General features: G+C 40.4%; 1 protein-coding gene across 2 annotated transcripts in view; it reads right to left on the bottom strand.

The window, feature by feature from the left end:
• Positions 1–895: 895 nt before the first annotated feature.
• Positions 896–14354, bottom strand: part of LOC143139840 (uncharacterized) — a 76064-nt gene continuing 62605 nt past the window's right edge. For both annotated transcript variants that reach the window (XM_076300639.1, XM_076300640.1), the window contains 9 exons: positions 6364–6428; positions 5956–6098; positions 4409–4896; positions 3968–4032; positions 3708–3883; positions 3437–3552; positions 2268–2332; positions 1829–1971; positions 896–1537 (listed from right to left, as the gene is read on the bottom strand). In XM_076300639.1, coding sequence (XP_076156754.1) covers positions 1440–1537; positions 1829–1971; positions 2268–2332; positions 3437–3552; positions 3708–3883; positions 3968–4032; positions 4409–4896; positions 5956–6098; positions 6364–6428 — 1359 coding nt within the window. In that variant the 3' untranslated portion in view covers positions 896–1439. The remainder of the gene's footprint in view (positions 1538–1828; positions 1972–2267; positions 2333–3436; positions 3553–3707; positions 3884–3967; positions 4033–4408; positions 4897–5955; positions 6099–6363; positions 6429–14354) is intronic.

The following is a 14354-nucleotide window of genomic DNA, read 5'->3' as shown; positions in this document are numbered from 1 at the left end:
GGGAAACAAAAAAATAAATAAGGAAATAAATATTTTTAACAAAATGACAATGCCACAATTATTGGCACCCCTACATTTAATACTTTGTTAATTCTTCTTGTACTGCTTAGTCCAACATCCCATAAAGTTGAAGTGATTTCAGACCTCACTGTTTTTCTATGGATGTTTAGATCAGGGGACTGAGATGGCAATGGCATAAGCTCGATTTTGTGTTCACTAAACCATTTTTTTTATCTTATTATTGTCTTGGGTGCCAATAATTGTGGCACATGTGTTTTTGTTAAAAATATTTTTTTTTTTATGAGATTCCTTTTCAGAATACATTTTCAAATAATTGTGGAGGGCACTATAAGTTAAATTTGATGTTTGTGGAGAACTAGCCTACCTACTCAAACTGTTTGCGAGTGTTCGCAAATGTTCACTCAAGGCAAACAGAAAACTGTTTGGAAACATTCACCTATTTCTGTAAATTTTATCACACCTGTTAACTGGAAGAACCTGGTTGAACATTACACTTCCCGTAATTTATGATGGAAAAAAAAAACGCTGACACAGAACTCACCGAGCAGGGTTGTTTATCTACCCAGGAGCTGGACCTTGTCGATATTTGAAAATGGTTGACATACCAGAGAAATGGAGACAAAAGAAAACTTACGCTGTTGCTCAACACTTGTCAACCCTGAGTGAACAACAAAGGCAGATGGTATACCAGTGCCAAGATCAAATCAATTCAATATGTGAATTTGTCTGGTTCCCAGGCCAGGCTATTGTCTTCTTGCACCAGCACCTGTGCCAGAGACATCTCAAACAGTGCCTCTTTTGATGTGTCTGCCAAAATACTGGATCCCACTGTGACATAAAATGAGTGCCAGATATAAAAATAAAGAATAAGAACTTTAGACTTTTTCAATGTTTATGTTGGTGAGACAATGAATGGGTTTTAAGCTGAAGCAAATCCCCAACTTTGGGGAAAACAAAGCAAGTGAACAAGTCAAGAGTAAGAGTGAAAACATGAGAGTGTGCCATGAATACCCAGTGGCATGATGCTCAGAATTACATTACATAGTCGTCAGTGTAACTACAGCAAAGTGAGTGTTCATTGAAAACAAAGAGCTAGGAATCAACAATAAATCAATGCTAAGACACACAATGCAACATTCATTTGAAAATGACAAAAAAACAAGACTTTAAAGCAAATACATTTTCAAACCTTGCAATGCCTTAATAGCAAGGAAACAAGGAAAAACAGATGTGGCATTTTTGATGTGATGTTTGCTTGTGATGTTTGCAGGAGTCGTATCCAGTCTTCTGAACGATGAAAGTAGGAGTATTAATTTCAGTCAGCCATGCAGAACTCCTCCAACAATAAGAGTGATGGTCAAAGATTTTTCTTCACAATAAAAGTCTGCGCCAGCAAGGTGGGTGAGAGACCTCAGAAGCTACCAGGGCAGAGCCACATAGAGCGATAGCAAGGTAAGCCCAAAGGCACTCAAGAGGTTAATCTTGTTGCTGATTTCACCTGCTGATACCGCTGTGTCTGTGTGTGTGTGTGTGTGTGTGTGTGTGTGTGTGAAATGGGGAAGAGAATAAAGGAGGTAGTTAGATAAAACTCAAAATACAAATTAAAATGCATTTTGTATCAACCAAAAGGGAAAGTGCCTTTGATGTAGCAACCACGCTTGTTGAACTGTGACACTCTTCTATTGGTATTTTACAATTTACAACATTTAATCCTATATTGTTATTATTATTATTATCATCATCATACTATGCATATAGTAGCAGTATAAGTGGAAAATCACTTGGTTTTTAAAGCACATCTGTCTACCTGTGCCATTGATGGAGATGATGGTAATTGACAAATTCCCACTCTCTGCAGCTCTGGTCAAGGTGGCAATAATCTGCATGTCACTGGGGAATGTGGAGTTGGTGGTCACAGTAATGTTCGTCATATGGATAATTGATCCATTGCTGGTAAGAGAAGAGAGAAACCAAACAATAATTAAGATGAATGTTTGTCACATATCTTCCTAACTACACATACGGTCTAAAGACAAACACACACACACGTACACATACATGCACACACGCACGCACACACAAACACAAATATCTGTAGGAATTTCCCCAGTGTGTACTTTTATGGTTACCTGAAGCTTGTTGGTGTAAGGCTTATGAAATCTGGCTGAAAGTCTTCAACACACACACACACACACACACACACAAATGTCTGTAGGAATTTCCCCAGTGTGTACTTTTATGGTTACCTGAAGCTTGTTGGTGTCAGGCTTATGAAATCTGGCTGAAAGTCTTCAACAAAAAATGTCTCAAGCTATCGATGTCGTAAAGGCACAAAGGGAGAGAAAACAAGTTTAAACTGATGGATAATAAATGCTTAACAAAATTGAACACTTTTGTTTTGCTATCATTTTTCAAGAATTGTAAAATATGAAAAATATAAAAGATTTATTTTATGCACAAAAATGCTCCCAAATTTTGTTCAAATATTTAGTGAGCACTTCGCCATGACAATCCATCCACTCGACACTTGTGGCATATCAAATTATGTTGATTAAAATGCATGATCATTACACAAATGTCCGTGGACTGGTCATAATAAAAGGTCACTCTAAAATGTGCCATTTTGTTAGAAAACACAATGCCACTGATTCCACAGGTTTTGAGGGTGAGTGCACTAGCATGCTGACTGTGGGAATATCGGCCGGAACCGTTGCATGTGAACTGATTGTAAAGGTGCTCACTGATGAAGATTTTGACAAATTTGTGCACAAATACACATTTTGTGTAGCCTAGAAATCTAGACGCGCCCCTAGCGGCAGCAAATTACATTTGCTGCCAGGGCTAGTCTAGCAACTCTCCGTTGGCTTGTGAGCTCCAGAAATTAAAACTTAATCAGGCCATTAAAATCGTGTATAGAGTCGTTTGGTGGGCTTAACATAATGATTGATGGTTGAGAGTTGCAACGGTTTGGCTTGAATTCCCTGCTACTTGAAAACAAATATCCTATTGCGTCCTATTGCGTGCAGAGGGAATTTGAAAGACAACTGATTATCCCGCCCCTCGGACTGAGCACTGCGAACGGTGAGTGCCCAGACCCTACATTTTAATGTGGGTCTGGCTCGCCAGGCTACATTTTGTGTGCACTGAAGAAGTTTTCGATATTTTACCTCAACTCATATGAGATATGGGAGTGAAAACGTGTTACTATGGATGTATAAATCAGGGTTGTGCAAAATTCCAGAATTGAATCGAAACTGGCTCTTAAATTCCAATTCAATTCTTGAATTTCACTTGCATTTCAATTGAGGTAGCAAACAGGAAGCAGAATTGCAATTCGAATTTTGCACAACTCTGGTGTAAATGTGTTAATATTTTGTTGAGCAAAAACTCATCATGTCATGAATGGCAGCTATACCTCTGTTTTAATGAGTGAAGCTCTGGCGCGGAAGGCTTCAGAAGTGGATACCGAGAGATCTGCAATAAACGTGTCATTGGTACGGAACTGGGGAATGGCTCTTGAGCGGGGTTCACCTAGAAAACACACACATACACACACACGCACACACACACACTTTATGAAGTATTAGTGTGAGTACAGACTGGACCAAATCTGGACCAGATTTATTATTGTTCATTCATTGTTATAAACTCTGTTATTAGTCTTGAAAGAATAATAATTTTCTCACTTGTCACAGATATGGAACCAGGAACCACAGTCAGATTAAAGCCTGAAGTTGAGTCGTTTATGGCTTTAGCCAAGGTTTCAACAACATCACTGCTTTCAGGGAGAGGTTCAGGTGAAGTATCATTGAACACAAGGTCAACATCTGTCTCAACATTGTCCATTCGATTTCGAGACAGCCTGTAAAAATGTCAAAGGATTTGTCTCAGTCTCATGAAGTACCTTTCTTTTTCACTGTGGTTTTAAGGAATGAGATGGATTTACCTGAATGCTGTCACAATGGTCCGCAGAAACCGACTTCCATAGCGTAGTCGATAGATTAAGTCACACTGTTCACAAAGACAGAGAAACAGAGAATAATTTGAAAGAAAATGTTCTTTTAACAATAAGCTTCATAATCATATTGGCTGTATTTGATGCATTTTACTAGTTTACATTTTCACTTTGTTTCCATGTGGTTACAATGTGTGTGACATAACATGATTTTAAAAATCTTAATTCTTGATTAAATCTTACTTAATTAACCATTACATTTCAATACAAAATGCAACCTATCATTGCTTGCAGCATACAAACTTGGGATTCATTGTTTGAATTTATACATCCTTCTTGTGTCACCTGCATGCCCTTGTTTTGTGAGCAAGTAATGACAGGAGGTAAATTCCTTTTATGTGTCATGTCTGATTCTGAGTGATGGATACTTACTGCATTTTGAATAGGTCTTGCTTGTTGCTGGAACTCTACACTCTGTGGGTCTGTAAGAGCTGGCTGAAATACTATGACAAGGACAACGCGAATTACTATTACTAAAGGTGGACGTGATGGTGGTCTAGTTGTAGTGCTGATTGCTGCTGCTGTTGTTGTTGTTGTTGTTGTTGTTGTTGTTGTTGTTGTTGTTGTTGTTGTTGTTGTTGGTGTTGTTGTTGCTGCTGTTGTTGTCGTTGTTGTTGGTGTTGTTGTTGGTGTTGTTGTTGCTGCTGTTGTTGTCGTTGTTGTTGTTGTTGGTGTCGTTGTTGTTGTTGTTGTTGTTGTTGCTGCTGTTGTTGTCGTTGTTGTTGCTGCTGCTGTTGTTGTTGTTGTTGTAGTTGTTCTTGCTGCTGCTGTTGTTGTAGTAGTAGTGGTAGTAGTTGTGGTAGGGGATGGAGTAGTTGTAGTCGTTGTGGTAGGGGCTAGGGTATTTGAAGTTGTTGTGGCTGGGGAAGAAATGGGGAAGAGAACAAAGGAGGTAGTTAGTATGGACGCAATATGCAAATCAAAATGCATTTCGTATCAAACAAAAGGGAAAATGCCTTTGCTGTAGCAACCACACGCTTTTTGCACAGTAGAGTTTTCATGATACCAAAATTATTGTTTCGATACCGATACCAAGTCAAGAATTTTAATTTCGATACTTTTTTTACATTTGATTTGAGGGCCCCCACCACCTTGACGCCATCAATAATATTGAATATTGTGGTGATCCTAGAGTCTGCTAGAGTCACACACACAGAAAATGATGGTTTATGTCATATGTTTCTATTTCATATGTACAGAGGCTTGCAAAATTATTCATCCCCCATTGCTTTAATAAATGGAATCTTTATTGCTTTAATAAATGGAATTCCTTTTTAACAATAATTTACAAAAATCCCCTCAATTCAATGTCAAAGTGAAATCAAATGTCAACAAAGTAATGGAACAACAGTTCAATTACCAACTAATTTAGTTTTAAGATACAAAATTATGTTTTGTTTGTTCATCCTCCGCCTACACAAGCCTTTCCGTTTACCGTTCCCAAGCAACGTGACACCACTTGAGACGTACGTTGCTTAAAAGTGAACTCGGAAAAAAATATCCAACATGGCAGAGCGAACTCAAACATGGCAATAGATCAAATAAGTTCAGCATTTTTGCACGCGCACAAGCACATGCATACACACGCACGCACACATGCACAAACACACCCGCACACACAGACACACACACACGCACGCATACACACACACACACACACACACACACCATTAACTCATTTACATACGCAAAAGTTGCAAGAGTAGGGGATGGAGTAGGGGATGGAGACAAATGGACAAGCGTGATTTATTTTTGTGGAGAGAATATGCAGGACTGAGCAGCGGTCATATTTTGTACTTTGTGGTACATCCAGTTATTATCAGTAGTAGTAGTAATAGCATGCATATTATAGATATAGTAGCAGTACATGTGGAAAACTGTGGAGAAAGTCACTTGATTTTAAAAACACATCTGCCTACCTGTGCCACTGATGGAGATGATGGTAATTGACAAATTCCCACTCTCTGCAGCTCTGGTCAAGGTGGCAATCATCTGCATGTCACTGGGGAATGTGGAGAGGGCGGTCACAATAATGTCCGTCATATGGATAATTGATCCATTGCTGGTAAGAGAAACCAAACAATAATTAAGATGAATGTTGTCACATTTCTTCCTATCTACACATACAGTCTACAGACATGCACGCACGGACACACACGCACGGACACACACGCACGGACAACCACACACACACACACACACACACACACACACACACACACACACACACATACACACACACACACACACACACACACACACATACACACATACACACACACACACTTATCTGTAGGATTTTCCCCAATGTGTACTTTTATGGTTACCTGAAGCTTGTTGGTGTCAGGCTTATGAAATCTGGCTGAAAGTCTTCAACAAAAAACGGCTCAAGCTATAGATGTCGTAAAGGCACAAGGGGAGAGAAAACAAGTTTAAACTGATGCCTAATAAATGGTTAACAGAATTTAAATACAACACTTTTTTTGCTATCATTTTTCAAGAATTGAAGTAAAATATGAAAGATTTCTTTTATGCACATGAAGCGACACACACACACACATACACACACACACACACGCGCACACACACACACACACACACACATTAACTTGAGAAGGTCACCAGGTCCCATTGTCTGAAAAACACCCAAAACTAAAACATTTCTATAGCTATTCTCCACTTTGGGTATGGCACTTGGTCATCATGGATGCTGATCATGGATCACTCTTCTACAAACATGCACAACTCAGCTTAACCTTTATAAGCAGTGTTGGGAGTAATGCGTTACAAAAGTAATGTAATTACTGTAATATATTGCTGTTTGCGGTAACGTGGTAATGTAAGGCATTACAAAAAAAAAATTGGGTAATATTTACTCGGTACAAACTTCAGTAACGCGCGTTACAATGCAGTTTAACCCAAAATTAAGCGCTTGTTTTGTTTTGATACAAATTCGCAAATACCACGCGAGAACAGAGGAGAAGAAATCCGCGCAAAATAGTAGAACGTTATCTCCTGATACTGGTTGAATATGACTGTGGCTGCAGCAGACTCGCAGGCGGACTCTATTTGCGGGAATACACCGAAGCCTACGCTCATTATTTTCAGCTTGTCAGAGACAAGGCTATGAAGGACATAATAGTTAATAGCGAAACCGAAAGATCTCTCAACTCGCGAAATAGCACAAGTAAATTAATGAAACATCTAAAGTAGTGCCACGCTAATCTTTTTGATTCCTGATAAAACACAAACTATGCTTTTGTGCTGTGAACTTGAATTGAAGAGAATAAAGGGATAGAAATGCAGAAAAAGATTGTGTAGCCTGGCAGTGCCACCGCTCCCACTACGTGCATCACACACTTTGCGTTGGGCACCAAAGGACCCAAATGTAACCAATGAATAGTAGCTTTACTGCAAACTGCGTTTCACTCTTCATCAATAACGTTTACAATGTCAAAATGCACTAACACGATGTTACATGCAAGTTTGATACCTTTTGCGTTCTCTCCATCACCACGTAGTACTAGAATTGGTGGGTCTTCAATCATTCGTTTTCCAAGCATTTAGGCTACATGAAGCACATGATATGCTGAGTCGACTGAAACGCATTCCATTCAGATACTGTAGCTAGGTGGATACCAGGCTCATAATTCACTTGTATTCGCAAAACGAAATGTGAAGCAACATGTCATTGCATACTTCCATTTCCAAAGCAATGTGCATATTATTGTTAATATTGTGCTATCAATGTAACTCAAACAAATAAGGCTTGTAAACAAGAGCTGGCAAAAGGGCATTATGACAACGTAAAGATCAATGCTCTTAAAGTGACAGTGCACCATTTATAAGTAAAACAGCATTTCTTCAGAAATTAATGTTTAAAAATACACAGTAATGGTCTGTAAATAATAGGCCTTTTATTTTACTTTAGGTGTTTGAGTTATCATTTAAATGTCACTCACTCAAAGCCACTCACTTAGGGCACCGAAATGGCCAGCAGGCCACCATCTTGACATGTCTTTATTAAAGGAACCGTATGTAAAAAATGTATTTCAATTAATCATAAAATTGACCTGATATGTCACTAGACATTAAGAAAGTAGTGTAGTACCCGTTTTGGCCACAAAAGCTTTACAATATAGTAGGCTCTCTATTGATTTTAATGAGTAGGCCTAGGCCTTAAAGTTACAGTATTTCTATCACAATTTACCAGACTTTGACCTTTTGTCGGTTTTTTACAAAATTCTGACTATGATTGTTCCTTGTATTGCATTATGAGCACTGCGCCTATTGCATTCTACTGTTGCCTTAAGCCTAGCTCAGTCATTATGCTATACCACATCTCCCTCCCTTGGAAGAGCAAGCTGCATTGAGCGTAATAAACTGCATTTAGAATGGCAAATCCATATTTCTAGATATTTTGGTGAAAGTAACTTAAAAGTAATGCAATAGTAGTGTAATGCCTTACAATTCAGAGACAGTAATATTATAATGTAACAAATTACTTTGAAATGACAGTAATAAGTAATGCATAGTACATTACGATTTTGAAGTAACTTGCCCAACACTGTTTATAAGGACATACCTGGACAAAGAATTTAGCTTTCACTGGATTTTTTTTGACCCAGGTACATGGTCTGAGATTGGCAAAAAGAAGCATTAAACCCCAATGTCCATTTCAAGTGTGGGGGTGAGAAAAGTATTATTTTGGGGGAGTTTTTCAAAGTAAATGATAACACTAAAACAAGGGGCTAAATTTAGATTCTGGAGGAAAAGATCAGGCAGTGTGCAGAGAGCAGAGTTTCCGCTAGAAAAAAATGGTGCCGGTCAAAGTGACCGGCAGAGGTTGTGTTTTCCGGACATTTTGATGATATGCTGATCAAATATCCTATTATCCCTTCTTAATTAGTCAAATTGAGGAAAACTGGAGACAGGTTATGTAGCTTAAAGAATGACATAATCAGGCTGTATAGAATGCAACATGTTCATTAGCCTAACTTAAACATGCCTAACAAGATCTAGCCAGTATCTTTTCATGGACAGCAAGAGTCTGCTTCGTTCTTTGTTTTAAAAAGGCTACGTTGTTTGTTGCTGCTACCCACGTTATCTCCAGTGGTGACTGTTTAACTTACACAGATGTGCACACACAAGAATGAGCGCTCACACCACTACCCCCTAATGCTATGCCTCTTTATTTGATAACCATAAATTAAGAAATGTTTAGTTTTTTTTTTCTTTCGGCCAATGATTAGCCTGGCGGGGCCATCCTATATCATTGAGATGTATAGTCTGGAATCGAATCATTCACCTGCTTAATCCAAGGGGCGGGCAGAGAATTGTCTTTCAAACTGCTTAGGCATGCAATAGGCCAGCGCTACGACCATATCCGTATCCGGTCGGCAAAACGGCAAATACATCCTTCTTCGAAAGGAATGACTTAAGTGCATTGTGTTGCTCTACTTTCAAAGAAAAACACAAGTCCAACTCCTCCAAAGTTGACGCCAACGCCGATTCAAACAACCGCTCTTTGTTCGCCATAGCCACCTTCCTTGTTGTTCACCGTCGCAGGATGTCGTTCTCCTGTTAAGCCCGCCTTAAGACTCTCTAACGAAATAGAGCGCTGTGATTGGAGAACATCCACGGTGTTAAGCCAATAGAAATTCCTATGGTTCGATACTAGACAGAGCAAATTAATTTGCCGCCGCTAGGGTGCGTCTAGATTTCTAGGCTAGCCGATGATACCATTGTGCCAGAAATTATCCGCGGACCAGTAATCGCCTCGTCGAGGAGGCCCTAACCCTGCAGATCATAGACAGAGAATGCATAGGCCTACTAGCTTTGGGTAAAGAACACTTTGCATGTCTAGTGTACACGGAGAATGACAGTGTCTTGGAGCGGCCGCACCCCCCGCAACTCCACTTCCAATGTCACTGATTCCGACAGATACGCCCGACACTTCTTTTTATCTGGTGGTGGTGGAGTTGACCGGACATCTGAGGCTTCAGACGTTACCAATTTATCATCATCCATCGCGTCTGGCCTCTGAAAAAACTTTTAAGGCTAGTCTGCCTGGGCCTGGCCATGTTTGAACCGCCTCACTCATTTGTTCGTTGTTTAACATGGACGTTTTAAGCGTACGCTTCCTACAGTATTTGAAATGCAGCATAGGCTATGCGTGTTACTTTTCGAGCCTGTTCATTTAAAAACATAGCCAGAGGACGTATAATATAGGCTTACATATTTTTTTTTTTTTCAACTTTGTTTATTAAGCAAAGTGATCTCAAACAATGTTTCACATTCATGTACAGTTTTCTTTTTTTGAAGAACAATCAACCCCCAAACATACAAAAGAACAAACATACATAGACAAACAAAAACCTACACATCAGACTAGCTAAACAACTTCATATACATAGCCACAGACAAATATAGCATATTAAACACGCTCAGTATGTCCCCTTCAGGTGTTGGAGTCTGGAATAAGTGAGACATCAGACTTGTTGACATACTCAAGGAATGGTCCCCAAAGATTCATAAACATATCACTTCTACCTGTAATTGACATTCTGATTTTTTCTAGTTTGAGAAAGTAAAGGATGTCCCTAATCCAACGGGTGTATGAAGGTGGTATAGATGATTTCCAGTTCAAAACAATCAGTCGTCTCGCCAGTAGGGTGGCAAAAGCAAGAACATCTTTCTTAGATTTTGCAAAAGAAGCCAAAGAATATGTGTCTTCAAGCAAGGGGGGGATGCCAAATAGCGCAGTAAGTGCATTGGGTTCAAGATTTTCACCCAGTACTTCTGACAAAGTGGCAAAAATGTCTGACCAGTAACTGTATAAAGAGGGGCAGTTCCAAAACATATGTACAAGGTTCGCCGTAGACTGCTGGCATATATCACAAGTTGCAGTTACTCCATCATACATTCTGGCCAATCTAACTTTAGTGTAATAGACACGATGTACCACTTTACATTGGATGAGAGCGTGTCTAGCACAGATAGAGGATTTATGTATTCGCTGCAATATCTCTGTGTAACAAATCCACAAACTAAAGATTTGTCACTTTTAAAATGAACTAGAAGCTGGAACATGAGCAATGATTTGTTATTTTGTTTTCAATGTTGCTTTGTATTTAACCAGTTATGCTGCCCCTTTATGAGACACACAAGTTGTAGGCAGGGAGGGGGATTGGTCCGATAGACGGACCAATGAAGAGAGACTGTCAAGTTTTTGAATGGGAGAGCGCCGCAGGTAAAAAAAGAGACAGGTGGGAGTAAATGGAGAGGTTACCTGGGAAGACGCTGTTTTTTGGGATTACTACTTTGGACAACGTGGACTGTTTTTGGAGCGCCATCAAAACCGCGATCGTCTTTTTCCCTTTATGGATTAAAAGCGTCGGACTGGGCATTTTCCTGAATATCGTAAACTCAAACAAGGCTGCGGTGAGGCAAAGACTTTCTTTTTTCTTTATTTCTGAAGCAGGCGGATGCCGCACATGGACTGGGGTTATAAGAGACTGATTTGTCCTCGTTGAACTGTAGTGAAATTGTGTCAATTGTCTGTTTTGATTGTTTGTCGGGGTACGGGGACCAAGCCGGCTGTGTGGGAGGGGTGGGTGGTTTAACAAGCTGTTTTTGACTGGAAGGGGGAGATTATTTGTTAAATGTTTATGGTGTTAATACACGGTGAACGAACATATTGAGTTTTTGTTTTTGTATTCATTCAATCATCGATCAAGACGTGCTGGGTGTTTGTGCGCCGCCGTGCGCAACATTATGTTGATAAAGGACCGCGAATCCGATTGAGCGTTATGTAATAAAACCTTATCGAAGGGAAGAGGGGAACATTACATTTGGTGGCCCGTACGGGGAGTATGGTATTCCTTTTCAGCATCCCAAAGCACTCACGATCTAAGTTATTTTGAGGTTTCTTATTATCGTGTTATTTTCTGAAGAACAATAGGTTACGGCTGATATAGCGTAACATTAATCCCACACACCAGTTAACGTTATGTGAGATGTAGCCCTGGCCTAGACATTTCAGGTTTTGAACTAGGGACAAGTTGGCTAAGTTACTTAAGCTATTCAATTACATTCCACATATTTGTTATTTTCCCCACGCTTCATGGAATCCCAGAGAAGTCCTTCACTAGATAGGCCTGATAGGCCTGATAAGCACGTCACTGTAAGAGATCCCCGAGGAGAGGTCACTGAAGTCTCCAGCCTATTAGAAAAGATGTATCTAGAAGACCAACTACATGAACCATTAGATATGGATGAAATTGGGGAGGACGTTACTGAATTAATAAATAAGTTAGATGAAAGAATTGTGCTGTGTGAGGAAAATATTGACACATATGACCAACGACTTAAAGACATAGTTGAAGCCTCCCTCAGCAGAGAAGAAGGCTTACGGACATCAATGGATAGGCTTATGAGTGAGATGAAGGTTTATGTGGATGAGAAAAGAACACAACTTGAAGTGAGCATAGTGGACTGTTTGCACCGCCGTGACAAGAGGTGGAGTGAAGAATTACAAATGCTCTCTCGCAGAAGTTCACGCAAAGGGTGGAATCCACAGGCAGTGTCAACCCCTCAGCAGGGTGTAGTTATGGGTGAGAGTGTCATGTCTGCTGTGGGCATACATGGTGGAAGCTCAAAGCCGCCTATTCGGGTGGATTTTCCTAAATTCGGAGAGTCCACGAACACCGCTGATGTCACTGAATTTGTGGAACAATGTGAAAATTTTCTGTCCTTGCGGCCTTTAAATGATCAAGAATTATTGGGAACATTAGGCACTGTCTTGAAAGGTCCAGCACGCAGCTGGTGGATGGCAACAAAGCAAAAAATTAAGAACTGGCCAGAATTTAAGATCGCTTTCCTAGAAGCATTCTTGACCGCTGATTATCAGTCAGAAATAGAGGAACAACTACGTGTGACAGTACAGACTCCAACACAGTGTCTCAGAGACTTTGCTTATGACTATAGAGCACTTTGCTTACGGTGGCAGGCTGAGATGAGTGAAGAAGAGTTGGTGCGCCGAATCCTAAATGCATGCAATCCACGCTTAGCCAGTGCTATGCGGGGCACAGTGACCACTGTGGACCAATTAGTTAAAACCGGTTCTATGGTAGAACGTGATTGGGCTTCTAACAAGGATTATTGGAGTAAGGTACAAAGCACTAACCCGCCTGACCGCCAAAATAAAAAAACATCCCACTCTTCAGCAAGAACCCAAAAATGCGCAGACAAAAGTGGAGAACTCTACACAATGCAAAGCATCCCATCACTCTTAGTGATCCCAATACAGATTAGGGGGGCTAGGGGCGATGCGGTGTTAGACACAGGTAGTACATACACACTGATCAAAGAGAGCTTGTGGAAACAGATAGCCCAGAAGGGGGAGGGTCTACTAAGCGGTGATAACCAGGCCTTTGTGATGGCAGATGGGCAAGAAAGCAGAGCAATAGGGAAATTACCATTAATGATGAGTCTGCACGATGTCCTGTATAGAGTGGATACCTATGTGTTAAAGGATGAAAGTCTATACATGCCGATCCTGTTGGGGTTGGACTTTCTCCGCGCTACTCAGATGACCATACAACCTTTCCAAGGGAAGTACTGGATACCTGGGGGTAAAGGCCATAACTTCCTCATTAGGACAAGAAACTCTCTTAAATGGTCTACTGAGGGCGCTGGGGTGCACTTCTATATGGCCACAGAGAGACCTGAGCCATCTCCATTGGAACGCCTTAACATAGAGTCTCAGCCAAAGGTAGTCCAGCCATTGCTACATAAATGGAACGCTGTATGGACTGAAAAATTGGGCTGCACAAGCATTGTTCAACATCAAATTCTGACCACAGATGAAGTGCCAGTCCGGAAACGGGCGTACAGAACATCCCCTTATAAGCAAGCAATTATCCATCAGCACATAGACAAAATGTTAAAGGATGAAATAATCGAGCCATCGTCCTCTGCATGGGCTTCACCAGTGGTGCTTGTTCCCAAACCTGATGGATCATTTCGATTCTGTGTTGACTACAGAGGTTTGAATGCCAAAACTCACCACGATGCTTACCCAATGCCATTGGTTCATGAGATACTGGAATCTATGCAGGGGGCTGCTTACTTTAGTACGTTGGATTTGAAAAGTGGATATTGGCAAATTATGATGTCCAAAGAGAGCAAGAAGAAGACTGCTGTGATCACCTCGGAGGGATTATTCCAATTTAAGTCCATGCCATTTGGATTTAAAAATGCTGGAGCCTCTTTCCAGCGGTTAATGGAACAAGTTCTAGGCGAGTTAAAGGGGAAG

This window comes from Alosa pseudoharengus, unplaced genomic scaffold, assembly GCF_046254945.1.
Source record: "Alosa pseudoharengus isolate Yale_2024_CS ecotype anadromous, Long Island Sound unplaced genomic scaffold, YU_APseudo_1.1 YU_APseudo_1.1_scf_22, whole genome shotgun sequence".
Taxonomy (NCBI): Eukaryota; Metazoa; Chordata; class Actinopteri; order Clupeiformes; family Clupeidae; genus Alosa; species Alosa pseudoharengus.
This window is presented reverse-complemented; position numbering and strand designations above follow the sequence as displayed.